The 26,574-nt window shown below is 50.0% G+C and overlaps 1 protein-coding gene across 1 annotated transcript; it reads left to right on the plus strand.

The window, feature by feature from the left end:
• Positions 1-849: 849 nt before the first annotated feature.
• MYO1H (myosin IH) lies at positions 850-26,159 on the plus strand. Its single transcript, XM_016208753.2, has 31 exons — positions 850-1,008; positions 2,772-2,887; positions 4,221-4,419; positions 5,321-5,401; positions 6,572-6,751; positions 7,539-7,637; positions 8,092-8,205; positions 8,493-8,564; positions 9,391-9,510; positions 10,188-10,255; positions 10,807-10,912; positions 11,210-11,290; positions 13,191-13,282; positions 13,578-13,672; positions 14,291-14,337; positions 14,629-14,709; positions 15,364-15,469; positions 16,163-16,280; positions 17,889-18,002; positions 18,773-18,849; positions 19,014-19,082; positions 20,123-20,207; positions 20,833-20,992; positions 21,575-21,658; positions 22,455-22,548; positions 22,755-22,810; positions 23,468-23,603; positions 23,992-24,062; positions 24,209-24,306; positions 25,293-25,392; positions 26,065-26,159. The coding sequence occupies exons 1-31, from the start codon at positions 883-885 to the stop codon at positions 26,086-26,088; spliced, it is 3,069 nt and encodes a 1,022-aa protein (XP_016064239.2). The 5' UTR covers positions 850-882; the 3' UTR covers positions 26,089-26,159.
• The last annotated feature ends 415 nt before the right edge of the window (positions 26,160-26,574 follow it).

Below are 26,574 nucleotides of genomic sequence, written 5' to 3' on the forward strand. Positions count from 1 at the left end.
AGTCAGGCTAGCAGGGTCTGGGGCCAGACTATCTAGGTTCATATCCTGGTTCTGCCTTTTGGCAGGTCTTGGACATGTTTTATAATCTCTCCGTCCTCAGTTTCCTCATCTGTAGAATGGGCATTATAATAGTACTTACGTCAGAGGGTCAGAATAAGGATTGTCAAGCGTTTAGTGCCTGACACAGTAAATGCTCAGTTCCCATCAGCTGCTGCTGTTACTATGGTTCTTGCTGTCATTTCTCCTCTCGTGTCCCTAACCAGATGTAAACTCTTTTTTAATGTTTTTTTTTTTTATTATTTTTATTTTTAAATATATCTTTATTGATTTCAGAGAGAGGAAAGGAGAGGGAGAGAGAGAGAGAGAAACATCAATGATGAGAGAGTCATTGATCGGCCGCCTCCTGCATGCCCCCGACTGGGGATTGAGCCCGCAGCCCGGGCATGTGCCATGACCGGGAATCAAACCCCAATCGCCTGGATCCTAGGTCGATGCTCAACTGCTGAGCCATACTCAACCGGGCTAGTGTTTTTTTACAAATTGATTTCAGAGAGAGGAAGGGAGAGGGAGAGAAAGAAACATTGATGAGAGAGGCATCGATCGGCTGCCTGCGGCAGGCCTCCTCCCTGACCGGAATTGAACGGTGACCTCCTGGTTTATAGGTCAATCGATGCTCAACCACTGAGCCAGGCCGCTGGGCCAGGTGTAGGCTCTTAGGGAAGACGGCCTAATGTAACCGTGGCTCTCTGCCATCCCCAGGGCTCAGCATCTTGCTGTTTACACATTAGACGCGCAACAGAAATGACAGACTAAACGGGCTGCTGAGGCGTGTTGTGTTTCCTGCAGAAAGAAGAAGTGAGGAGGAGACACATCCGTCTGCACATGGAAGGGGCGCTGACCGCCCGGGACAAGGTCGGGGTGCAGGATTTCGTGCTGCTGGATGCCTACACCAGCGAATTTGCTTTTCTGGACAATCTCCGCAAGCGTTTCAGGGAGAACCTCATCTATGTAACGTAACCCATTGCTCAGCTCTTTTCCTCCAGCCCTGGTTCCCTCCCTGCCTTCGCAGCGTTGACAGCATCGCTCTGTTAGGTCAGCCAGTGAAAGGGGGTGTGGCGGAGCCCCCGTCAGGTGCATTTTAATCCTTCGGGGTAAGGCCTTTGTGGCGGCCAGTGATAGACACACAACTTAAACCCCGCTTGGCCCCCAAAGGCAATCAGCCTGTCGACCTAGGTAACTTCAGGGGCTATGAATAGATCTAGGGTCTCGGGTCATGTCCTGAGGGCTGTTTCTCCATCCTGAGGCATCTTTCCCACCTCTCTGCTTTCTTTGGCATCAGTTTCCTTCTGGGGCAGCCTCGCTACAAGGGGACAAGTCGGCTGCCAGCAGAACCAATGCTGACGTCAACTTGAGAGTTGTTACCAAGGAAAAGCAAATCTTCCCAGAGACACAGATGTGGGCCGGCTCTGATTGGCCCATCCTGGGTCACGTGCCTGTGTCTGACCCAATCCCAGCAGCTAGGACTGAGGAATATTCTGATTGGGCAGAATATTTGCCCTGGAGATGGGGGTGAGGCCAGTGCCCCTCTGGCCTGGGACAGGGACTGGGCGCTGGGCAGGAGGGCTCCTCGAAGGAATCTGTTAGAAGGGGGGCTGGGTACCAAGGAGGCAAAAATAGGAGATGTCCGCCCATCCCCTGCCGGAGTGTCCAAGGGCCACGAGCAACTGAGGCTGGCCTTGCCGCTTTCCTGGTGGCCCGTTACCACCCCACCCTAATTCCATGGGTCAATTTTCAGGTAAATCCTTTTGGGGTGAACTCTCCAGGGTCTCCGTGAATGCGATGGGGGGTCGTCAAGTTCCACGTTATAGAGGTTTTATTAGCGTTTGCTAAGAGTAAACCCAGAATCTTGAAAGTCCCTGATGTGTTTTCAAAGGAGCCCAAATAGTTATTTTTCTATATGAGCTTGGAGCTTTGTTTACGCCTAAGTGTATGCCCGGCAGTTTTACCTTACTGGTCATGTTACCAATAGAAGTACTTCCAACGCTTGAATATTAACAGAATCCCATGCTGAAATCTTAGGAAACACATGCCAGCAGTGGGAGCATCTGTCCGATTTCAAATGGCCGGTGCGTGCACTCACCCTGCGCTCGCCCTAGGGCGGGGAGACCTGGGCGGAACCCAGGTCAGAGCATGGTGTCCCGTTAGTCACTCGTTTTACGGAACAGTTCTGGGCAGGCGTCTCACCTCAGCAGGGACAGTGGCGTCTCCGCCATTCATTACATTTGGAGCAAACCCCCAAGTCCTCAGACCCAGTGGGACCTGAACTCGCTCCCTCTCCAACATCAGCTCTCACCGTCTTCCAGTCTCCGCTCCATCACGGGCCTCCGTGGCGGCCAGCCTGCCACGCTTGTCCCCTCGGCCTGGAACCCTTCCTGCCGACTTCTTTCATGACTGTTCCTCATTGTTCCGGCCTCAGCTCAGATGTCCCCTCCTTCAAGAAGCCTTCCCTAAGCCCCTAGCCGAGGTGGCCTCCCTCGGTCATTCGCGCTCTCATTACCCTGTTTTACATGGAAACAGTCACGATCCCTCGGTGGTTATCCACCCCTGCCTGCCAAGTGAGCTCCACGACAGCAGAGACCCCGCCTGTCCCACTTATCGCGTTATATCCCCAGCACCGAAGGAACGCGTGGGGGTCGTAGCGTGTGATGGTCTTTTTCTGTGGCCATTTGCAGCCCGGAATTCCTCACTAGTGCTTTGGTCCGTTCCTCTAGACTTATATCGGCACCCTCCTTGTGTCTGTGAATCCGTACCAGGAGCTGGGGATCTACACTCTGAGCCAGATGAAACTTTATCAAGGGGTCAATTTCTTTGAACTGCCACCACATGTGTAAGTAGCTTCATCGGGTCATCCATAGGAGTATTTTTTCGGTTTCTTTCCTTCCTCTCTTTTCCCCCTCCCTCTCTCCCTTCCCACCTACCCATCCACCCTCCCATGCATCCGTTCATTCATCTATCCTGTGCACCCACCGATCCATCCACACACCCACCTATCCATCCACCCGTGCATCCATTCAACCAACCATCTAACTACCCCTCCACCCCTCCACCCCTCCACCCCTCCACCCATCCATCCATCCATCCATCCATCCATCCATCCATCCATCCATCCATCCATCCAAATCCTTGATGCATACTCAGGTTGTGTATCTCACTTAAACTGTTGTAAAATAAGCCTTTTAACACAGTAGAAGACACCGGCAGATCATTGCCAAGTCTCAGCTTAAATAGGACGAGAGGCGGGACCTTTTGAAACTGAGAAGCCCGGGCGTGGCTAGAGAGGCGTCTGCCCTGGGAAGTGGGCTGCTACTGCTCCGTCTGCTGGCGCCTGGGTGTCATGACGGCTCAGGAGCGTCTCCGCGGGTAGAAACTTCCTAGGGCTGCAGACCCCTAAGACCAGCAATTCCCTGTAAGCTTTGGGCTTTGCTGAATTTCCCAGTTCTCCTTCCTGGTTGATTTCTGGGCTGATATTTATGTTCTCCCTGCATTTTTCTTGGAGATTCTTTTTTTTTTTCTCCACCGCCCAAGGCATTTATAAGCCTTTCTGTATCACCACTACCAGTGATTTCCGAAATAGCCAGCTTTCAAACTCAGCCGCAGGTGAAGATGCTATAGCCTTGGGAGACCTTCATGCTTTGGTTTCTGATCTTGGAGATAAATCCCTAAAGATATCGCAGAGGTTTTAAAATCTTTTGGGTTTCCTGTCTCTACACTCTTAATACCCTAGGTTTTGAGAGAAAAATGTGAGCTCTTCTTATATCTATTAAATTATTTAATATTTAGACAAGATGTTATTTCCACCTACAACTAATAGAACATCTCTTGGGGATATAAGTTAGCATGAGGCTTATTTTTATAAGAAATGCTGATAGATTTTTTTAAAAAAATAAATTTGTGAAATTAAAAATTTTTCCTATTGCAGCTTCAATTCTTCACGTTACCTCATGTACTTGAGCTTTGCCATCCAGTGCGCTGTATGTGTGATCGGTGAATGGGTTGTGGTGGCTTTGATCTCGGGCTGAGCTCCGTGTCCTTGTACCACGGTCTGGATGGGGCTCCCCGGAGGCAGGGTACTTTGTCCGTCTGCTCTCATGGGGTGTCAGAGCCAAGGGCGGTGGCGTGAAAGCCCCTGCCACTCCTTCCGTTTCCGTCCCACTCTCCAGCTATGCCATAGCCGACAACGCCTACCGCATGATGTGCTCGGAGCTGACCAATCACCTCATTCTCATCTCGGGAGAGAGCGGGGCAGGCAAGACAGAGGCCTCTAAGAAGATCCTCCAGTATTTTGCAATGACCTGCCCCATGACCGAGTCGCTAGAAATAGCCCGTGACAGGCTGCTGCTGTCCAATCCAGTGCTGGAGGTAAGCAACCTTTGAGGACCCATAACGGGGACTTCCAGGAAGGTCACTGAGTAAGAATCCTCTGGGCAGGTCAGTCAGAATGGGAAGGTCACTGTCTGGGAGCTAAGAAGACGAGTCTCTGGGGCAGTATTGTGGTGAAGGGCATGACCTTGACGTCCAGCAGGCGTGAGGAGGATCCCAGGGCAGCCGCGCACCAGCAAGCTTCAGCAAGGCATTTCACATGCTGGGGGCCTGTTTTCCCATCTGTGCAATGGGTCTACTCGGAGTGCCTACCTCTTAGAAGGTTTTGAAGATTAGACGAGATAAATGCGTGAGAAGCCCACAGCAAAATTAAGAAGCACTAAAATCATGCTCGGTGATTTAACGTTTTTTTTATTAATTAAAATCATTTGGGTGGTTATTTCTACTCCTGCGGTTCACTGACTTGCTGGATAATTTTGAACAAGTTGCTCACTGCCCTGTTTTCGTTGCCCTTTGTGTAAAAGATGTTTAAGGTTGAAGGGATTTTCCCAGTGGACCTTTGGGCTGAACAGTTTATCCCTGTGATATAAGAAGAAGGGGTCTGGTTATGGGGACCGTCAACTGTGCCTTCTAGAACCAGGGCCGAGGGTCCTATATACTTCTCCTTAGGCCATTCTAATCTACTCTGGATTGGATTCCAGGGAGAAGATATTTTCCCCCTTTAGGTCCAACAGTAGTAGTTGGCCTCAAATCCTCTGTAGTTAGTGATTCCTTCTCAGAAGATAAAGTATAGCTTCCATCCCTGGCTCCCCGCTCCCTCCTGTTTTCATAATATGCATATCATTTGGGGTCAGGAATTTGATTAGCATAGTGAGCTTAAATGACAGTGGATGGCAGTTCGGTTCAGTCGCTTCCCCTCTCCCCCACTTTGTATTCCAAGGCCTTTGGAAATGCCAAAACGCTCCGGAATGACAACTCCAGCAGATTTGGAAAGTACATGGACATACAGTTTGACTTTAAGGTACCCTCAAGTTCCTATTACTGGTTCATGGGGACCCTTTCACCTGCCAGCGACAGAAACCCACGCCAGGGCACCTTAAGGGAGGAGTGGCATTTATTAGCTCAAACAGCTGTGAACTCCAGGATTGGCACTCTCTTTAGGAAATGCAAATAAAGCCCACGATGAGATACCATTTTATACCTTCTAGATGGGTAGAAATGAAGAAGCCTGATAATACCAAGTGTTGGCAAAGATGCGGGTCATTAGCTGGTGGGGGGAGCATTGGTGCAACCCATTTGGAAAACTATATAGAGTGTGGGGCAAAAGTAGGTTTACAGTTGTTCATACGGAAAGTGATACAATAATTAATAAATACTAATACAAGAATAAACTCTGTGTTTTGGGTACTCACAACTGTAAACCGACTTTTGCCTGGGCCCTTACCAGCAATGCTATGATGATTAATGACAGTTTCAGGTGCTCCACACCCCTGCCAACGTTCGGTATGTCGGTCCTCTCAGTTTTAGGCGTTCGGCAGGGCAAAGCGCTTTCTTACTGTGATTTAAGCTTGCATCTGACTATTAATGAAGTCTTGGTAATTGTTAGTGTCTTTTGCCCATTTTTAATTGGGCTGGGGTTGTTGTTTTTTTTTTCCTTACTGATTTGCAAGAGTTCTATATGTGTTCTGGGATACAAATCCTTTATGGGACATATTATTAAAAATCATAATTAAGAATGTGCGATATGTAAACAGGCCAATGGACCAGAATAGAGCCCAGGAAGACCCCCACATATAGGTCACTTAACGACAAAAGCACCACAGTGATTCAGTGGGGTAGGATTGTCCTTTTAATAAATGGTGCTGATCAATTGGAAATCCAGATGTTCAAAAAGACCTTGACCCCCTACCTCACTTCATATACAAAAATTAAATAGTAATCAGTTATAGTCCTAAACATGAACGGTAAAACAATCACGCTTCCAGACAGAAGCATGGATAACATCTTCGTGACCCTGGGGTAGGCTAGCATCTGTTTAGACGGAGCCCAGAAAACACTAATCACAGGAGATTGATAGATCCAACTTCATTCAGCTTCAGAATTTCTGTTCCTCGGGAAACTCCAATACGAGAGTGGCCTGGTGGTTGTCGCTGCCGAATTTTTTTTTTTTTTTTTTTGTCCTGTTTTGAAGGGCATCCCCATAGGCGGGCATATCATCGGCTACTTGATAGAAAAGTCTCGAGTTGTCTATCAGAACCAGGGGGAGCGGAATTTCCACATCTTCTACCAGCTGCTGGAGGGCGGCGAAGAGGAGCTTCTCGCCTACCTGGGGCTGGAGCGGGACCCCCATCTGTACAGATACCTCTCCCAGGTCGGAGGAGCCAGCGCCTGGCTTCGGTGGCCCTTTGGAGGGGGACCTGGGGTGTTTGTGAGGCCCTCTGTGGGATGTCCCAAGAACTTCCTCAGACTCTTCCGGAGGTATCCCACTGACTGGTTTCTGGACACTTAGCAAAACCTTTCCTTTTATTGCCTGGCAGATACCTCAGCTTAGTAAAGTCACCAATATCTAGATGAGTGGTTTGCGGCCCCGGCTGAAATTAGATTCACCCAAGGAGCTTTCAGACACGCAAATGCCTGCGGGTCTCCAGAGGGTCAGGTGTCACTGGTCGCGGGTGGGACCTGGACATCACGGCTAATCTCTTCTGAAAGGTCCTGCCGTGCCTTTCTCCCCGCACATGCTTCCCGCCCAGGTTAGCCTGGCCAGGTCCCCGTGCCGCGGCGGCTTTGGAAGGGCTCCAAGAGCTGGTGTCTGTCTGAGTGATCTCAGGATCTCTGTGACCTTGGCAAACGCCGTGGCTGTCCTTCGCGGTGATGTTCGCACCGCTTCCCAGCCTCTGGGTGCACAGGACAGACACCCCTGGGGGGCGCAGCGGAGGCGCTGGTTGTGCGGGAGGGAAATCGGGGAGGCTGTAGACTTAACACCCACCCCAGTCCCCCGGTGAACGTTTTCACGGTATTTCCCTCTGCAGCGGGGAAATCTTTTAAGAGAACAAATCTTCAGATAACCAGAAACTTCGGACACTAAGACTACCCGGTACCCCAAAACCAAAATGATAATTTATAAAAATGCATCGAGCAACCCAATTGTGTGTCAACAGGGCCACGGAGCCAACGGGTCGTCTATTAATGACAAGAACGACTGGAAAACCGTTTCCAATGCCTTTGCTGTCATCGATTTTACTGAAGGTGACCTGGAGGTAGGGGCCCGAGGGCAGAAGTGCCAGTGAGAACTGTTCCTGGGGGGACAGTCCTGGTCTTTTGGTTTGATTGTTAAACTATTGATCCTTCTGGGACCAGAATATATATATATGAAACATATTCATATATTTTATTTATATATATCAGGGACCGTGGCATCTGAACATGAAATGGTTTATTGGGCGGGAGGGATGTAAAATAAGAGTGTCCTGTGCAGGAGACTGAGACATCTTCCCCCCCTCCCCTGAGGCTCTTTCCCGCCCCCCAACCCTAGTATCGGACAGGCATGAGGGAAGGTCAGGGCCCATGTCGGGAAGGTTAGGAGTTCGGATCTGTGAGCTCGGGGCTGGAAGTGGGGGTGGCTTTCCTCCGGTGTCTCCGCTGATGACATTTATCAATCAGGCGGCCGCCGTCTCCTCTCCCTGTTCTCCTCCCCACTCCCCACGTCCCTAGAACCTCTTTGGAATTATTGCCAGTGTCCTCCACCTGGGGAACATTTGCTTTAGAGAGAACCACCAAGGCTGCGCCACCATACCAGTCATCAAGGAGATCAAGTGGATCGCCAAGGTGGGGTCTGCTTTCAGAGGCGGGGAGGCAGGGGATGCCCAGGTGCCACCTGGCTGACACCATGTCCTTCCAGCTGGCGCTGGTCAGGAGGTGGAGAGAGCGTAGGGGTGGCGAGGGCGTGGGGGGTAGAAGCCAGCTGGTCGAAAGATCGAACGTGGTCTGTTTTGCATTAAAGCACAGTGATCAGTCGGGGTGGGTAACCCCGAGCCTGGAAACTCCACGAACTCTTCGTAAGGCGGCGAGGAAAGTCAGGTCACTCAATGGCATTTTGGTTTTCATTTATTCAGCTCCTGGGGTTCCAGCCATCGGTCCTTCTGGAAGCTCTCACCCATAGAAAGATCGAAGCCCAAACTGAGGAGGTAAAGGTGGCTCTGGGTGGGAATGCACCTGTCCTCCCCGGGGAGGGCTGACCCCTGAATGCTGCCCACCAGGCCCTGCATGGCCCAGCTCCCGCAAGGGTCTCCTGCTTAACTTCACGCCATCGCTAGCTCTCCATGCCTCTCAGTCGCCAAGCCTTCCTGCCACAGGGTCTTTGCATATGCTGTTCCCTCTGCTGGAACGCTCTTCCCTGGGTGTCTCATCTAGGTGACTCCTTGTCTTTCAGTACCCAGGGCCACTTGCCCAAGGAAGCCTCCGCGCTCATGTCACCCCTCCCCTACAGCATCGTGTGTATCTCCTTAGAGCACTTGTCACTCTCAGCTTGAGAACAACATGACTCTTCCTTGTGTGGCTTATTGACTGTCCCACCACCGCCCCGAGTGCGAGCCAGCCCACGAAGGTTGGCACTGTTTGTCTAGGTCGTGGCTGTATCTCATTAGCTCAGCCCAGTGCCTGGCACTCAAGAAACAGCTGCTCTGTGCATGCGTGTAGGATGAGTAGCTTCTTCCCCGGTGGTCCCCATTCAAGGCTAATTTGAGCCCTGGCTGGTGTGGCTCAGTTGGTTAGGTGTCGTCCTGGTCACCAAAAAGTTGCTGGTTGGATTCCCGGTCAGGGCACATGCCCGGGCTGTGGGCCCGATCCCCGGTAGGGGGCGTGCAGGAGGCAGCCGATCCATGTATCGCTCTCCCATGGATGTTTCTCTCCCTCTCTTTCTCTCTAAAAATCAATTTTTAATATCTTAAAAAAGGCTAATTTGAAAACTCAGGGGACTTTTTTTTTTAACCTGTGTAACGATGCGCCTTTCAGGTGATCTGCCCGCTGACCCTAGAGCTCTCTCTCTACGCTAGAGACTCGATGGCGAAGGCTGTTTATGGACGGACATTCACGTGGCTGGTCAACAAAATCAATTCGTCCTTAGTGAACAGGGTCAGTCCCCGGGTTTTGGATGCGTTGCTCTCACTCGCGTGGTCATGTTCTATAATCTAATTGTTACTCCAAACAGCTTGTGAGAACTGACCGTAAGCGCCGGGTGGGTGGGGACAGTTCCTTCTCACGTCTGTGCTCCCAGCGTCTAGCACACAGTAGGTAGGTTCCCCCCAATGCCTGCTGAGTGATTCTTCCGGTGTGTCCCTAAGCGTGGGGCACAGAGCATTCGGAGGATGCCAGGTGGCTGTAAGGACACACGGAAACGGTTCATGTCCACAGTAGGGTATTTCACGTGTATCAGGAAAAAATACAACAACGCCTCCTTTGAACTCACCTGCTGATCACATTTCCTTTTTAAGCGGAATTTAAATAAAAAGGGAATTTACTCAAAGCAGGTCAGATGTGGGCCTGGGAGGCTGAGGGCTCAGCAGGGACGTGAATGGGGAGGGGCAGGTGTCAGCGCTGGGCTGATGGGTGGGATCTGGGTGGGACCTGGGCAGGCCGCGGGCAGGAGGAGCGGGCTGGGGAAATTGCTGCCACCCTGAGGTCCTTCCGCGAGCCCTTGCTGGGGAGAGAAGGCAGGAGCTTTCCCGCCAAGTCCCAGCTTCGGGGGCAGCTACCGGGACCCGAGTCTCAGCGTAAAAGGCCTAACGGACAGTGTGTGTTCTTTCCACTAGGAGTTTACCAAGAAAACTGTGATTGGATTGCTGGACATCTATGGGTTTGAGGTCTTTGACAAGAACGGGTGAGGCCCTTTGTTCCTCTGTCAGGCCTGAGTCTGGTTTAAGGCACCTCTGATGTTAGTGGCGTTGAATTTCCCGTTGCCAGAAATTCTCCAGATCTGCATAGACTGTTCTAGAATCGGAGTAACCATGAAAAAGGCCAACGTCTTTTAGCTTGACTCTTGTGATCTGTTTCGTCAACGATTTGATGACTACGGATTTTTATTTTTCTAAATTAAAAAGCGTCCTTAAACATGAGTAAATGCACAGCACTGAAAGCCACAAACTTATGGACGCAGACAACAGTGTGGTGGTTACCAGAGGAGAAGGGGTGGGGCAGGTCGAAGGGGGTAAAGGGGGGCAGATGGTGACAGGAGGAGACGTGGCTTTGGGTGGTGAGCACACGACGCAATATACAGATGATGCATTACAGAATTGTACACCTGAAACATAATTATTAACCAATGCTACTCCGATAAATTTAATTAAAAAAATTTTTTTAAGAATAAGTACAATTTTTTGTAAGTGGGCCTGCTCGCATAGCTTTAGTTATTTACATCTTTTGTGTCTCTAGTTTTGAACAGTTCTGTATAAATTACTGCAACGAGAAACTGCAGCAGCTCCTAATTGAGAGAACCCTGAAAGCGGAACAGGCGGAATATGAAATGGAAGGCATAGAGGTAAACCTTTTACTGTTCCCCCCTCGTTTGATGTCTCAATCTAGGGAAAGACATTTACTGGAGAAACATGATCTCGTTGGCGAGTTTTGCTGATCAGTACTAAGAATTGTTTTTTATTCTCCCTCTGCTCATTTCCCCAGGAAATTATATTGATATTCAGGAAGTATTATTTTTTTTTAATGTTAGAGATAAAACCAGGTTTTGGGGGGGAGGGAAATGTTGGAAAAGCTATTTAAAAGAAATATATCTTCTGCTCATCTGAATCCTTGGAGAACTCTCTCCTCTCTGTCATTTTAGTGGGAGCCAATTCAGTATTTCAACAACAAGATCATCTGTGACTTGGTTGAAGAAAGGCACAAAGGAATCATTTCTATCCTGGTGAGAAAGTTAACGGTGGCTCAGAGCCCATTCGTTCATACGGTGTTTACGACGCACCGAGGAACTTTTCCCAAGGGTTGGGAGGGTTGGGGTGCAGGCCGCTGGGCGATGGAAAGGTACAAGTTGAGCTGTTTCGCTGAGTTCTTGCTGGTAGCTTTAGGCTGAGCTTCTCCCTCTCGTTTCAATTCAGAGACCTAACCGATAGGCGATGGGGGGAGACGGCGAGGAAGGACCTTTGACATGAGAGCCTGGGCATCCATCTTCCACGGCATGGAAGAATGAGCCCGAAACCAGGGGACCCCGTGTGGGCAGGTGTTGGTGGCCGTTGGGGAGAGGCTGCTTTCATGCTTAGCATCCAGCAGGAAGCCAGCAAACACAAAGGAAGGCTTCGTAAAAAGCATCCACTGGGTCTGAGTTGAGGCTCCCCGGGGTGGGCCTTGTTTTGGACTCTTGTGACTTCTGAGAACATCCGTGTCCTCGAATCCACCATTGTTCCAATTTCCAAATAACAACTTTTAAAATAAATTCTAAAGGCCAACGAGAAGTGATTGCCTTGCCTTGCTTTCATTCAGGGTCATCTGCACCACTCTTACCTCCCTTTTAATGAAATAACTGGCTCCCTTCCCTGCCCGACCCACTGCCAAGTACCCCCACCTAACTTCTGTGTGAGTCCAGGAACATGGGCACCACCTGGATTCAAATCCCAGCCCCTTTGCTTACTATCTGTGCAACCTTAGGCAGGTGTCTTAACCTCTCTGAGCTCCAATTTTATCATCTTGAGATGGGTACAGTGATAATAGCACCTACCTCAGAGAGGAGTTGTAAGGACACATTTAGCGAGATATTGTGCGCAGAGGGCTCAGAGCTATGCCTCCCCCATGGTGAGCACTCAGACTTCACTTATTCATTCAACAAATACTCATCGAATGCTTGCTTTGTCACTGGGACACAGAAGTAGACAAAACAGACCAAAAACTCCTGTACTCAGGAGGCTTTAAATTCTAGCAGGGAGAGACTGACAACAAATAGGTTCATGGGCAAAGTATTGTGCAATAGAGAAAAAGGGGTAAGATTAGATGTGCTGGGGAGGGGGCTCAGTTTTAGATCAGGTGGTGTAGGAAGGAAGGACTCACTGAGAAGGTGACGTTTGAGCAAAGACCTGAAGGACGCCTGGGGAAGCACGTCCCGGGAAGCATGGACTGGCATAAGCTAGTATACGGATGGCTCGACTAGTATTTTGAGACGTTTAATAAAAAGTACTTATTTCCATTTGGGTTTCCATAGGCGAAATCGGCATAAAAATGCGACTTTCTGAGAGCTGCCTCCCCCGCCTTAGCCAGGGTTTTGTCATGGTCGTCGTTTTAATAAAAGCCACAGGGTTGATTCATCTTTAACTTTTTAAAGATGGTCAGTTAAATGTTAACACTGTTGAGGACCCAAAAAATAGGAAAGAGGGAGGCCCAGCTTGAGAAGCGGGAAAGGTTAGGCCCAGGTGGGTTGATAGCCTGCTTTCCACGAAGGCTCCGAGTGACGGGGGGGTTCTCGGCCAGAGGCTGAGTGTTAATGTGAGCTGTGCATGGAAGCTGTGGCGTCCCTGGGAGGACTTTGGGGATGAGCACCTGGGTGGCAGAGTTATTTTTTTTAATGGGCTTTCCGGTCGCCCTGGTTCCATGCTGTCCTTGTCAAATCTGGGAGGCTGAGCACGTGTGATGGATTAGCCCTCCTGCCCTGAAATGTCCACCTGAACTTGTGCGAGATGACGGTATTTGAGTCTAGAACATCCTGCCACGGCTGGTGAAAGCCTTTAAACTTGGGCTGGAGGGAGTGAGGTGCTGTGGCTCCAGGCTTTTTATTTTATTTTATTTTTATTTTATTTTTTATTTTATTTTATTTTTTTAAGGACGAAGAATGCATCCGGCCTGGTCCTGCTACTGACTTGAGTTTCCTGGAGAAGTTGGAAGAGAAAGTGGGGAAACACGCACACTTCCAAACGTACGTATCCCGTCTGACAGGCTGCTGCCTGGAGGAAGGTGACTATATATCCTCTCTCTCGGGTATGTGGGCAGGGCCCCCAGGAGCACAGCTCCTTCATAATAGACACGCCCTTAGGATGCACCAGGTCACGTTTAGCAAGTCCTCGAATAACATCATTTTATTATAAGGAACTCCTAGGGTCGGCCGCCGCGGCCCTAAGCCCCGTCAGGGCGCGCTTTGCTTTGTGCGTTGGCGCATTTTGTTGCCATATAGTAGAAAAGTTTAACTCGCGTCCGTTTCCTTCTTGCCGCAGCCGGAAGCTGGCGGGTCCAAAGGGCCGACGGAGGATCGGCTGGATGGAGTTCCGGCTATTCCACTACGCGGGCGAGGTCACGTATTGCACCAAAGGTGAGCGAGCGCCCGTGGGGCACCGGTCGTGGCCGTGCCCGTGTCTCTGCGGCCACTGAAGAGATGCTACGCGTCTGTCTCAGCTGTTCCCCAGCCCCGCATGCGGGCTGATTTTCCCATCCATCTGCAGGCTCCCCAGGCGGCCCTTGAAATTCGGTGCCCCCTCCCGTGTTTCAGTGTCACCCACTGTTTGTGGTGGTCTGTGCCACCCGACTAGGGCACGTGCCCAGTACTCAGTGTGAAGGCTGCACATTCCTGTGGCAGCTCAGCAGGATTTAGGGTGTGGCGTGTGTGCCTTAAGCTCCGCGCTGAGGACCTGGCTCTCCAGGATGTCTCCTCCTGGGACAGTGTCGAGAGACATTTTTGGTTGTCACAACTGGAGAAGTTGCTACTGGCATCCAGTAGGTAGAGGCCAGGGATGCTGCCCGATATCCTACAATGCACAAGACGGTCCCCACAATGAAGAATGGCCCAGCCTCAAATGTCATAATGCCAAGGCTGGGAACGCTCTTCTGATTGTAAGGTTGTTTTTAGGATTTCCCTCTGCAATCAGCTAGGATGGAATTGCATTTTTAGGTGGAGCCATTGATTCATTTTTTTTTACTCCATGTTCTGCAGGATTCTTGGAAAAGAACAGTGATGTCCTCTACAGACATCTGAAAGAGGCAAGTCGGAAACACAACGGTGTGTTTCCTTTTTAAATATGTCTTTATTGATTTCAGAGGGGGGAAGGGAGAGGGAGAGAGAGAAACATCAATGATGAGAGTCATTGATCGGCTGCCTCCTGCACGCCCCCGACTGGGGATCGAGCCCGCAACCCGGGCATGTGCCCTGAGAGGGAATCAAACCCGGATCTCCTGGATCCTAGGCCGATGCTCAACCGCTGAGCCACGCCGGCCAGGCGCGTGCTGGTTTCCGAAACAGCACACACGGTGCTCATTTCTCTTTGCCGACAGGTGCTGTGCAGGTCCAAAAACAGCATCCTGAAGGAGTGCTTCCTGGTGGCCGAGTTGGAAAACCGGAGGAGGTCGCCGACGGTGAGTGGGAAAACGCCCATGCGACACTGGAAAGGTGGCAGACCTCACCCAGAGGGTGCACTTACCTCCGGCCACCTACCCTTTTTAAGTCTTCCCCTTTTTCTGGACGTGTCACTCTCCAACGGGTTCTAGGAAATATATTTTTTCAAGGTTAGCAGCCAGTGTGGTCATTTGCAGACATTCATTGGGCACCTACTGTGTCAGGCACCGGGCTGGGCATGGGATTTAGCAAAAACAAAACAGACAAGGTCTCTGAGCTCATGGGGCTTCTGATCTAGTTGGGGGGGGGGGTAAAGGAAAATGCCATCAAACAGAGAGAGAACTTTAGTGTGGGTGCCACAGAGGAAGCTTGGTGACAAGGGAACGGGAATGGGGTGGGGTGATGGGCTCAGCCGTGATGCTGGCTCCCACGAGGCACTAACTGCGTGGAGCATTCTGGGCAGATGCTTGTCCAGCCTCTGCTCAGCCAGACTGACCTTGGGCTCCTCGGACCAGGACATCCAAAGCCGCCTCTTAATGGGTGGAATTGTAACACGTAGAACAATCCGTCGAGAGTTTGGGTCTTGTTAGGGCCAGAGTCTGGTGCCCTAACCAGTCTTCTTGGTATTAATTGGGAGCAGCCATGTCTCCTTAGCGCATTCTCTCTCTCTGCAGGTGGGGACTCAGTTTAAAACCAGCCTGAGCAGCCTTCTGGAAATTCTCGTCTCCAAGGAACCTTCGTATATCCGCTGCATCAAGCCCAACGAGAGGAAGGAACCCAGTGAGTTGGGAATTGTTCTGAATACCGGACCCAGGGAAATGAGGCTGGGAGGAAAACCAAGACGGAATTGAGTTAAAATCCTAAAAGCCACCACAGGCTTTCCCTTGTCCCTGGGCATGAATTATTTTCATTTTTAGTAATAGAAGTGAAATAAATAGGGGTGGGGTTTGGTGGTGCTGAGTGAGCATTGCTTGGATTTTGGCTCATTTCAGGAGCATCAGTGAGGGGAAGCAATGTAACTTCTCTGCAGCCAGTGAACAGTCTTACAAAATGGTCTATGACTGGCTTTTTTCTAAATTCATGCCATGGTCTATAACAGTCATACCATCAAAGGCTGACAGAGGCCAGGCAGGAAGAGCAAATGAGGGAAGTAGACTGGGCATTAGGCAATAGGGAGTGGAGGGGACTGCGGCAAACTGGAGAGGGCACCTTGTCTAAAGGGGCAGCACTGTTGTCATGTGGGACTCTAGGCCTAGAATGGCAAGATCTCGTGGTTTTTTCAAGAGAAACCAGAAATCTGGATTTTCTTGTAAAATTCCCCTACTCACACACAATTAGGGCCTAAGAAAAACATGTCTCTGTGGCCAGACCCAGCTCACAGGTTGTCAGCTTGTCGGCTCTCTTCTGATCTCTCTTGGTTGGAATGGAGCCACGGCGTCCTTTACTGTCACTCTCCCTTCTGTGTTACCAAAGGCAAGTTTGACGACCTCCTTATAAGGCATCAGATCAAGTACCTGGGGCTGATGGAACACCTGCGGGTGCGACGGGCCGGCTTTGCCTACCGGCGGAAGTACGAGCATTTCTTGCAAAGGTAAAGTTCGTTCTGTTGATCTGAAGCCAGTGAAGTCAAGCACCTAGAGTAGCCCCGTTACCCACGGGGGACACGTCCCAAGACCCCCAGTGGATGCCTGAAACCGCGGATCGTACCAAACCCTGTAGATACTGTTTCTTCCTCTACATACACACCTCTGATAAAGCTGAACTTATAAATTAGGCACAGTAAGAGATTAACAACAGTAATAAAATAGAACAGAACAATATACATAAGTTATGTGAATGTGCTCTCTCAAAATAAAATCTTATTATACTGGGCTTATCTGGTGACCATGTGCTATGATAAAATGCCTTAAGAACTTTCACCTTTTCACTTAAAGAAAGCACTTTGGCCTGTCTGAATGGCCATCAGCACGACTCTTGTGCTTTGGGGCCGTTCTTACGTAACATAAGGGTGACTTGAGCACAAGCCCCGCAAAACCGTGACAGTGATAACTCAGCCGGCTGCTGAGTGACTAACAGGCAGGTAGTGTATCCAGCTGGACCAGGGGATGACTCACGTCCTGGGTGGGACTGCTCGGGACGGCTCGGGATCCGATGACGCTGTTCAGAACTGCACGCAACTTAAAATTTGTGAATTGTTTCTTTCTGGGATTTCCCATTGAATGGTTGTGGACGGCCATTGGCCGTGGGCGACTGAAACCAGGTCACGGGTAAGGGGAGTTACTGAAGCGAGGTGTGTCTCTGAATGGGGCAGTGAGTAAAATCAGGCGGCCCTCAGGGAACTAAGTTGGGTTCTTCCCTGCTGTAGCCGGGACAGTGACAAACGCTAACATTTTGGAGAACAGGAGGCCAGCTCAGTTTATCAGCTTCCCCTTCATTGCACTAAGTCCCTAACTTCTAGGAACTGGAAAAGCACAAGGCCAAATGCACAGGGGGCAGACATTATGTCACAGACATCGTTTATTTCAGTATATCATTGCCATCGCGGTTATCTTTCTAGCGACTGCATATTAGAGGTGTTTTTTATGCTGAAATCAGGTTCTAAAGTCAACAATGGGGCCCAAATTACCCTTGGGGGGAAATAAAATCCCTGGTCACTTCCCAGGTGTGGCACCTTTCTTCCCCTGCTGGATCACATTTATCTTTTTCATCCGTCTGTTGATGGGCATTTGTGTGTTTTTATCTTCTATTATGAATAATGATGCTGTGAACATTGGTATATAAGCTTGTGTGGATATGTTTTCATGTCTCTTGCATACGCAGGGTGGGGCAAAAGTAGGTTTGCAGTTGCTCGTAGGGAACATAATACAGTAAATAATATTACAAGCATGAACTCTGTTTCGAGTACTCACGACTGCAAACCTCCTTTTGCCCCACCCTGGATCCCTAGGAGTGGAACTGAGTTTCTTGAGGTGTCTGGTGGTGTCATTGTTCTGTGAAGACAGGCCAAATCTCCCACCTGATTGCAATAGGTTTTTAAATTTTTAAAAATTTTTTTGCCAAGTATATATTGTTGAATTCAAAGAAGTTGAATTCAAGGAATAAATGAGTCCACTACAGGATGCTGGGCAGCCGGCACGCTGACCCCTGGTGGGGGGACAGTGTGAGGTGGGTGGCTTTCTGGACGTGCCTCTCCCCCCAGGTACAAGTCCTTGTGCCCCGACACCTGGCCGCACTGGCGCGGGCCTCCAGCAGCGGGCGTGGAGCGGCTGATCAAATACATTGGCTACAAACCGGAGGAGTACAAGTTAGGGAGGTAAGTGGCCGGGAGGTCACCGTCAGAAGGTTTCCGGCATTGACCCACATCCATCTAGAGCCCAGAGCTTCATTTTTCAGGAGATTATGTAGATGTACAAGCTGATACTTCCATCCACTCAATTCAAATGCGGCCGTTTAAAGCAAAAAAACCAACAACAAAACCCTCTCCTGTGTGTCTCCTTCACTCTCAATAGTATTTATAATTTACCTCTGCTAGTTGATGGGATTTTCTTTGAAAATGCAACCCATATTCTTTGTCATCACTTGTTAAAGCCCAGGGAAGTAACTCCGGGCTAGGATGGTGTATTAGTTTCCTAGAGCTGCATAAAAAAAATGAGCACCAACTAGCTGGCTTAAACCAAAAGAAGTTTATTCTCTCACAGTTCTAGAGGCGAGAAGCCCAGCCCCAAGGTGTTGGCGGGGCCGTGCTCCCTCTGAGGGCTTTATGGCAGGATCTCCCCCCCTTTCAACTTCCGGCGGCTCCTGACATTCCTTGGCTTGTGGCTCCATCACTCTAGTCTCCACCTCCCTTCTCCCCTGTGTCTCTCTGTCTCTTAGGAGGACACTCCTGTATTTAGGGCCCACCCTAATGATCTCATCTTGATCCTTACCTTTGATTACATCTGCAAAGACCGTATTTGCAAGTAAGAATCACATTGTGAAGTTCTGAGTGGACGTGAATTTGGGGGAACACTATTCAACCTACTACAGATGGCAACTGACCAATTAATAATTAAAACACTCTTTTTTCCCCTCCCCCACTTCTAGAACAAAAATATTCATTCGTTTCCCCAGAACTCTGTTTGCTACTGAAGATGCCTTTGAATTTAGTAAACATCAATTAGGTATGATTTATTTTTTTTCCCATCCTAACTTCAATAGAATGTGAAATGAATAAGCTTAGCTTGGGGATGCTTCTTAAACACGGTGTTTGATATAATGTGAGAAGCACTGGCTTTGGAGCGCGATGCACACACGAAAGTCATTTCACCCAAACTTTTGCTTTAAGTTGCGAGAATTCAAGCCACATACAAGGCCTGCCTAGAAAGAAGAGTCTATGTGAAAAAAAGACAAGCAGGTAAGAATTAAACAGAAACTTCCCAGTTTGCAACGGGCCCCGAAATTTCTCTCACCCCCCCACCCCCACCCCACCCTGTCCCAGAGACACGCATTCTCTCCTTGGTTTGGGGCGGCCTCGGGGTCCCGCCCTGGGGCCTCTTCTCATCTTTACTGTTGACCAGAGATTACAACCCAGTGGCTTAGATTTGTCCCGTGGATGCACAACATATGTGTTTAAAGAACATCTCTTTTATGAGGTTACTAACACCATGATTACCCTTGGAATCCCTTTCCACTGGCCCTCCCCAATCACTTCTTATCGCCACCCCCACTCTTCTGAATTTTGCATTTATAATTCCCTTGGGTTTTTAAAAACAGTTTTAACATCTATGGATACATCACTCAATGTAGTTCTAAGCTGGCATGATTTGAACTTAATAAAACTATACTGTATTTTTTGCACTCTAAATTATATTTTACACTCTAAATTATACTATATTTTTTTGCAACATTTTTGCACTCTAAATTGTTTTGCAAATTCAATCAGAAATGTATATAGTTACTCATTTTCATAGCTGCATAATATTCCACTGTTACCAGAGGTCAGCAAACTTTTTCATAGAGGACCAGACAATTTCAGACCTGCGGGTCCTATGGTTCCTGTTGCAGCTCCCAAGTCTGCTACTGTAGGGTGACAGCTTCACGCAAATACATAAATGAACGGGCACGGCAGTGTTGCAGTTAAGCCTTATTTATAAAAACAGGCGGCCAGCCTGAGGCCCGCAGTCTGCTGACCCCCCTGGGCTATATGAGTGTACACAATTTAGCTTCCCTTGAAGCTCCCATAGCACCCGTGTCCCTCTGTCTCCCTGCCTCAGTGTCCCTCTGAGCACCCCCAGGTGAGAACTGACGGCGTCCACCCGACTTTCCCTCTCGCGGGCTGGCCGAGTGCAGAAGCGGGCGTGTAGGTGTTTGTGGTGCGGGTGACTGACTCTGAAAAAGCCTTTGGATTTCAATATGATGTGCTCACCTTCTAATGCCAGCAGTGAACTCTTTCAGCCGTCAGACTTGAAACCTACTGGCGCAGAGCCCTGGCTCGGAAGGTCCTCGAAAGAAGAAAGTGGGCTGTGTACATTATAAGGAGGTAAGTTCTCGGGTACAGGAGGGAGGGGAGACCCCTCGGTGTGCTGCAGAGGGGTGGTCATGGGCTTGGTCGAGTTCCTTGGATCTGTGCAGAAAGGTAATCCTCCTCCTGGGATGTCAACCCTTAGGGATTCAGTTCTCTCCTGAGAGCCCTAATTTGATGGTGATCACAACTTAGTACATCTGTGGTTTCTCTTAGTCTAGCTCAAAAGTCACAAAGTCAAAAATGCCTTCTGATGCCAGGCAGGTGAAGTAAGTGGGTCTCATGAGCTGGGATAAGACAATAAGGTATGGTGGGGACTGCGGCAAACTGGAAAGCTCATTCCATCTCAGATGACAGCTGCCATGGAGAGACGCCAGGCAGACCTTTGGATTTTTCAGGAAAGCTGGAAATCTGGCTTCCATGTAATACCTCCTTTTTGTTGTTGTTGGCAACCAATTCAGGCTACTTTAAAAATAGTGTGGGTGAAATAGAACAAATCTTTGGGGCAGGTTTGGACAGTGGGCAACATTACTGGCCCTGGCCTACGTGCCCACCTAAATAACCTCTACCACTGAATCGAATGAATGGAGAGAACTCACAACTCAAATAGGTCAGAAAACAAACAAAACACTTTCCTATTTAGGTTCATAAAGGGATTCATCCACCGAGACAAGCCTCTCGGTCCTGACAATGAGGAGTTTATCGTGTTTGTGCGGAAGACTTACATCTTGAATCTTCGGTATCACGTCCCGAAGAATGTCTTGGACAAGAGCTGGCTGAGGCCTCCTGGCATCTTGGAAAATGTAAGGACTTCATTGCGACTCATGTGGCAAGTGACCTGGGCACTGATGGAGCCTCTGTATTTCTGTTCTGCCTCCCTTGGCTTGAAAGGGCCGCCTTAGCCAAGTGCTTTCTTGCAAGGCTGTGGCACAAGAAATTTCTCCCCTCAGAGCCTGTAATATCCTTACCGGACGCCTGTTTATAAAGAGCACTTTTAAATGGTGTCCACCCTTGCTGTAGCCTCCCAGAACGGTTAGGTGGCTGTCACCTACCGCAGTGTTTCTCTGAAGATGGCCCGAGGACTGTCTGTGGACTGTAAGATTCTTAGGCCCCAGCCTGGACCCAGGGAGCCAGCATCCCCAGGAATCTCATTTTAGAACCTACTCAGGTGACTCAAATACAGTCAAGTTTAAGAACTACTAGCTTAGCAGCTGCAAAAAGGTAGCGCAAGATTGGACAGGTCAGCTGCTTGCTTTGACTAGAAAGCATTAATGCTGTATTTTAAATCGAGCTGACTTCCTATGCTTTCAAAGCTGCTATGTTGGTGGCCACAGCCCAAGACGGGCGAGTGGCGCAGGTGGAAAAGACGTGTGTCCTCTACACAGGCGTCAGATCTGCTCAGGAAAATGTGCATGAGGAACCTGGTTCGGAAGTACTGCCGTGGGATCACAGCCGAGAGGAAGGCGCTGGTAGGGAGGCGGGGTGCATGCGGGGGCAGGATGCGGGGGCAAGCGCCGGCCCTACAGCTGGACTATCAGAGTTAGCGCTCCTCACCTGCCGTGTCACCAATAAGCCCAAGCCCACGCTAAGCCCAGGCCTCGTGCACCTGAGGGTTAAACCTGTAGAGACCACTTAGCACCGAGCCCTGTTAGATGGCAGCTGTTATCATCAGCATCACTCACGTGACCGTGGGGACACAATCCCCATGGCCCCTGCAGGGCGAATGCAGGACCCCGTGCTGCTGGAGGTATGGTTTTGTTGATGCGTATCTGCAGGTCAGCAGACTTTTTCCGTAAAGGGCTGGAGAGTAAATATTTTAGGCCCTGTGCGTCACATGGCCTCTGTTGCAGTTACTCAATTCAGCTGTTGCAGCCCCAAAGCAGCCTAGAGCCAGCATGTGATTGAGTGGCACAGCTGCGCTCCGACAGGACTTGACTTACAAAACCAGACCGGAGGCTGGAGTCGCCCCGGGGCTCTAGTCTGCCCATCTCTGACCTAGAAGGAAGGAGCTGCTCCCTGCAATTCTGCACGTCCCACTTCTAGGAAACCAGGGCAAGAGAAAAACCAGGCATAAGTAGCGACTCCGTTTCTGCCAGTATCATTTTTAGGGCATTTGGCCAAAGCCAGGAGTGTGTTTCGATTTCTGTGTGGAAATCGACGGAGCTCCCACTGCTTATCCGGGGAAGGGTGCAGTACCAAGGGCTGTAAAGCTCTCTGTCCCTGAGTCCCGTGGCCACCACTGTAGGTTGAATTGTGTGTCACCAGATGCAGCAGAAGGTGGTTACCAGCGCGGTATTCAGGGGAAAGAAGGAAGGCTATGCAGAAAGTTTAAATCAGCCCTTCGCCGACAGTCGGATAGGTAAGTATATTTTTCTATTTACATACCTTTTTCCTATTTTTAAAAAAGTCAAAGGAAAAATTTCAACTCCGTAGGATTTCCCGATGGCCGTGCCCCCATCGAGGTCTTGGCCTCAGAGGGACAGGAAGCCAGCAGATTTCAGTGGCTCTTGCACAGGGGAGGGGGGGATCTAGTGATGACTTACTGTGTTCTGGTTCCCTCCCTAGATGAAGGAGACATTAATCCCAAAGTGCTTCAGCTCATTAGCTGTGAGAAAATCCAGGTAAGGAAGTGTGGGGCTTGGCCTCGGACAGGCTTCCCCGATGGAGTCTGAGAACAGGGTCTGTTTTCCACATGGAGGGGCTGGGGGGCGGGCTTGCAACTGCAGTGCTCTGGGCACTAACTGAGATTTGGGAACCATGACTCTTAGATCCCTGTCGCTGTTCTTATGGTCCTTATCAGTCACCCTAGGAACTGTGTGGTTTTCTGTGAAATTCAGTGAAATACAGCCATGAACTCAAGGCACCTGGGTGCCAACTGGGCTTCATGTCTTACTTAGTAGCTGTGGGATCCCGGGTAGAACAGGGAAGCTCTCGGTGGCTCTCCTGGCTGCTCTGCCAATTTTGAGCCCCCAGAGAACAGAAACCTGAGCTGCCAGACTGGATGATCCTCTGGCTGTGGTTGCCTCTGTGGACCTCTCCGAGCAGGCCCGTGAGGCAGGGGCCATAGCTTCTGAAGGACACCACCACAGGCAGAGCTGGGAGTGAAATCTACCTGGTACCACCAGGATGCGGGAAAAACCCGCTTATGAAAAACCCGGCCGAGCCTCTGTTCAAGTGCTTGGATAGCTTTGCCCGAGACTGCGAGACCAGGAACTCAGTACTGTGCCCCTACCCCCATGAACCCTCCTCCCCTCATAGTGATGGTAACCTCCTTGCAGTATGGCATCCCGGTCATTAAATATGACAGGAAAGGCTTCAAGGCCAGGCCGCGGCAACTCATCCTCACTCACAAAGCAGCTTATGTGGTGGAACTTGCCAAAATCAAGCAGAGAATAGAGTACTCAGCACTCAAAGGTAAGAGGCGGGCAATTCACTAGACTGACTTAGCTCCTGGACACCCCAGTAATGAAACCTTCAATCAGAGGACATCAGTGTGGGGGGGGGCCTGTGCAGCCCGGGGCTATCTGGGCCCAGCCTGGGCCTGATATTTTGGCACAAATATCAGTGGTACCACCTTCACTCAGGTGTCCAGGCCGGAGAGTAGTCACTGACTACAACGCCCTGTTTTTTATTCGGTGCACAACCTCGACAGGCTGCTATTTGAGGAGGCCCTTCACCCCACCGGGCCCATCTAGGAGGGGAAAAGTGTGGGGTTGGGGAGCCCTTAGGTACACCTCTTCTTTTACCTGTGTTAATGTCAAGCTGTCCAGTTCCTGGCTCCTAACTTTGGGTCTGTCTGAAGGTGTCTCCACCAGCAATCTGAGGGACGGAATCTTAGTCATTCATGTTTCGCCAGAAGCCAACAAGCAAAAGGTAAGCAACAGCCGCCGGTCTCTGCTAACAGGGCAGCGGCACACTGCCAGGGCGTTAGGTGGACACCGTGGACCCGCGGCATCGAGGAGTATCTTGCTCTGAATCGCTACCACTGAACCTGGCCTGTCCTCTCCTCTCCACCCCAGGGGGACGCCGTCTTACAGTGTGAGCACGTGTTTGAGGCGGTCACGAAACTCGTCATGCTGGTTAAAAAGGAGAACATTGTAAATGTCGTTCAGGGAAGGTAGGCGGTCTCACCCCCAGCCCAGGAAGTCAGTCAATGTTCACGTTTGTTAATCAAGGAAAATGTGAATGTTAATCGTTCCGCCCATGTCCGCCTCTAGGGGGAACCCTCACCCTTCTGGTTAAGACAGTCCTCCCTCACCCCATCGACTGGGGCTCCTGAGAAACTAGGGTCGGGGATCACTCGCTGGCCTCAGGGAACAGGGGTCTTACCACCCAGTATGTTCCCGAGGGAAGCCGTCCCAAAGTGGAGGGTGGGCCTCGGGCCAGAGCAGGTGACAGCCACACCTCTGCTGTTGAAGCCTGTTTTGGGGGACATTTGGTTGAGCACGGGGGGCCTCCACTTTGCAGGCTGCTTACAGACTGATTAGGGAAAAATGCTCTGAAGTAGGTGCCACCTCTTCCATTTCACAGGCGCGAGGTGGGGAAGCAGGCGTGCCACTATCACACAGCAGGTCAGGGCCGGGGCGCGAGTTCTTCGGGCCATGCTCACGCTTCTCAGACTGAACCCGGCAGGCCCCCTCAGCACTGCCCAGAGCCCCTGTGAAAGCAGGCTGCTCCCTTGCACCTCTGCTCCTATTACGCCCCAATCCTTACAACCTGCTGAGTAAACTGGAGCGTGGAGTAGAGAGCTGGGTGCGTGGGTAAGTGGGGTTTCCGTTTTGCTCTACCTCTGAGGGCAGACCTAGCCCACTGCGAGAGCTGTAGCGTGAAGACATGTAAATAGTTACTTACACATCAGATGGGCCCCTTGAAGAACCGAATGTGCTCAACTGATCTGAGAGCAGCAGGCACGGGGTAAGTTTCCCAGCTGGGGAAGTGGCTTCTTCATTGGATTATTCAGATATGCACTGAAGCTCTACACAAAACAGGAATTCAACCTTGAAACTAGTAACGCTTCCTAAATAAATCTCTTTTGCAGACCAAAGGCTGCGAGAAAGAGGTAACAGAATATGTCAGTAATTCGTTGTTTTGTGTATTTTTAAGTTTACAGTTTTATATTAGCCCTGGAAGAGAAGGCACAATAGTTTTCGACACCGGGCCAGAAGAACAAGTCTATAAAGATAAAAACGGGCAGTTAACAGTGGTGAGTGGCCGTGCTGGGGCAGGGAGGTCAGCAGTTTTCCAGAAGAAAAAATATGCAGATTCCACCAATTTCAGTCCTTCTATAGACTGACTGGAATCATAGCTGGTTCATCTCTTTCTAGTCCTGACTCTATACCTGAAAACCAGGAAGGAACTGATGCTAGAGGTAAAGATTCCAACACTGAATGAAAAGAAAAAAGCTTACCTACCATGCTTAATGTGAGCCAAAAGCTGATGTTAAATCCGCCTCGGGTTTACATGATGAAGCCCAGCTTTTCACTGAATGGCGCAGGCATCAGGTCTTGTCACAGTGGTCCTCAGACTCCAAATTAGAATCTCCAGGGTTTGGATCTCACCCCCAGGCACTGTGATGTCACTGGCTGGGAGTGTGGCCTGGGTTTTGTAACATAAGAGGTGCCTGGTGTGATGAGCAGAGGTGTGGGAACCACTGCCTGCCGCCTTAGGCAGAAGCTGGGTCCCTTTTGGAGTCACACAGCCTATCTTCCTGCCGGGATGGCTCAGGCTGAAGGTGCTCGCAGGCCTCAGTGAGCCCATTTCTCAATGTGACTTCTCCAGCCTACCTGGATGATGCTGACAGGTGGGGAGATAACCGCTTCTGTCTGATGGAGGTGAGGTGAGAGGCCTCTAAACCAAAGCGTGGTCTCTCTTCCAGGTGTCTGTCCGCATGAAGTCCTGATAGAGGGCGATGTCTGAGGCAAGCACCCAGGAAGTGGGAAACTGATCCAGCAAGCTATACCTTCGAGGAAATGTTCCAGCAGCTCTGAAGAAATGGAGTTTACACCAGAGCCCTCCCCCAGCTTCTCAGGTGCCCTGTGGCACTAACTTAGAATGTTCTCTCCAGGGAGTCAAGTCACCTAAGAGGGTGGTTTTGAAGGCCCCCAAGAGGCTAGACACTTGATGGGCACTCTGACCTGTTACTGGAAGGTAGGCAACAGATTCTCTACCCTTGTCGAGCTGCCCCCAAGGCACAATGAAGTACTGTATGTGGTCTGAGAGTAAGTAATGAAATTTCATGAAGCTAGCTGCAAAATTCGAATTTTGCTTTAAATAAATGGAACTCAGAAATGTACCCAATTCCTTAACATTTCTCATAGACTCTGGGTTCCAGAGGGTGAGCTGTGTCTCCCCCTCCCTAGTATTAAATCAGTGGCAGCACCAGCTG

The sequence above is a fragment of the Miniopterus natalensis genome, chromosome 20 (genome assembly GCF_054644295.1).
Source record: "Miniopterus natalensis isolate mMinNat1 chromosome 20, mMinNat1.hap1, whole genome shotgun sequence".
Classification (NCBI taxonomy): Eukaryota; Metazoa; Chordata; class Mammalia; order Chiroptera; family Miniopteridae; genus Miniopterus; species Miniopterus natalensis.

Coding starts and splice junctions, on each gene's coding strand:
- MYO1H (XM_016208753.2), top strand. CDS start 883: ATGGAAGGGGCGCTGACCGCCCGGGACAAGGTCGGGGTGCAGGATTTC. Junction 10,913..11,209: donor ATGAAATGGAAGGCATAGAG/GTAAACCTTTTA, acceptor CTGTCATTTTAG/TGGGAGCCAATTCAGTATTT. Junction 11,291..13,190: donor AAGGAATCATTTCTATCCTG/GTGAGAAAGTTA, acceptor TATTTTTTTAAG/GACGAAGAATGCATCCGGCC.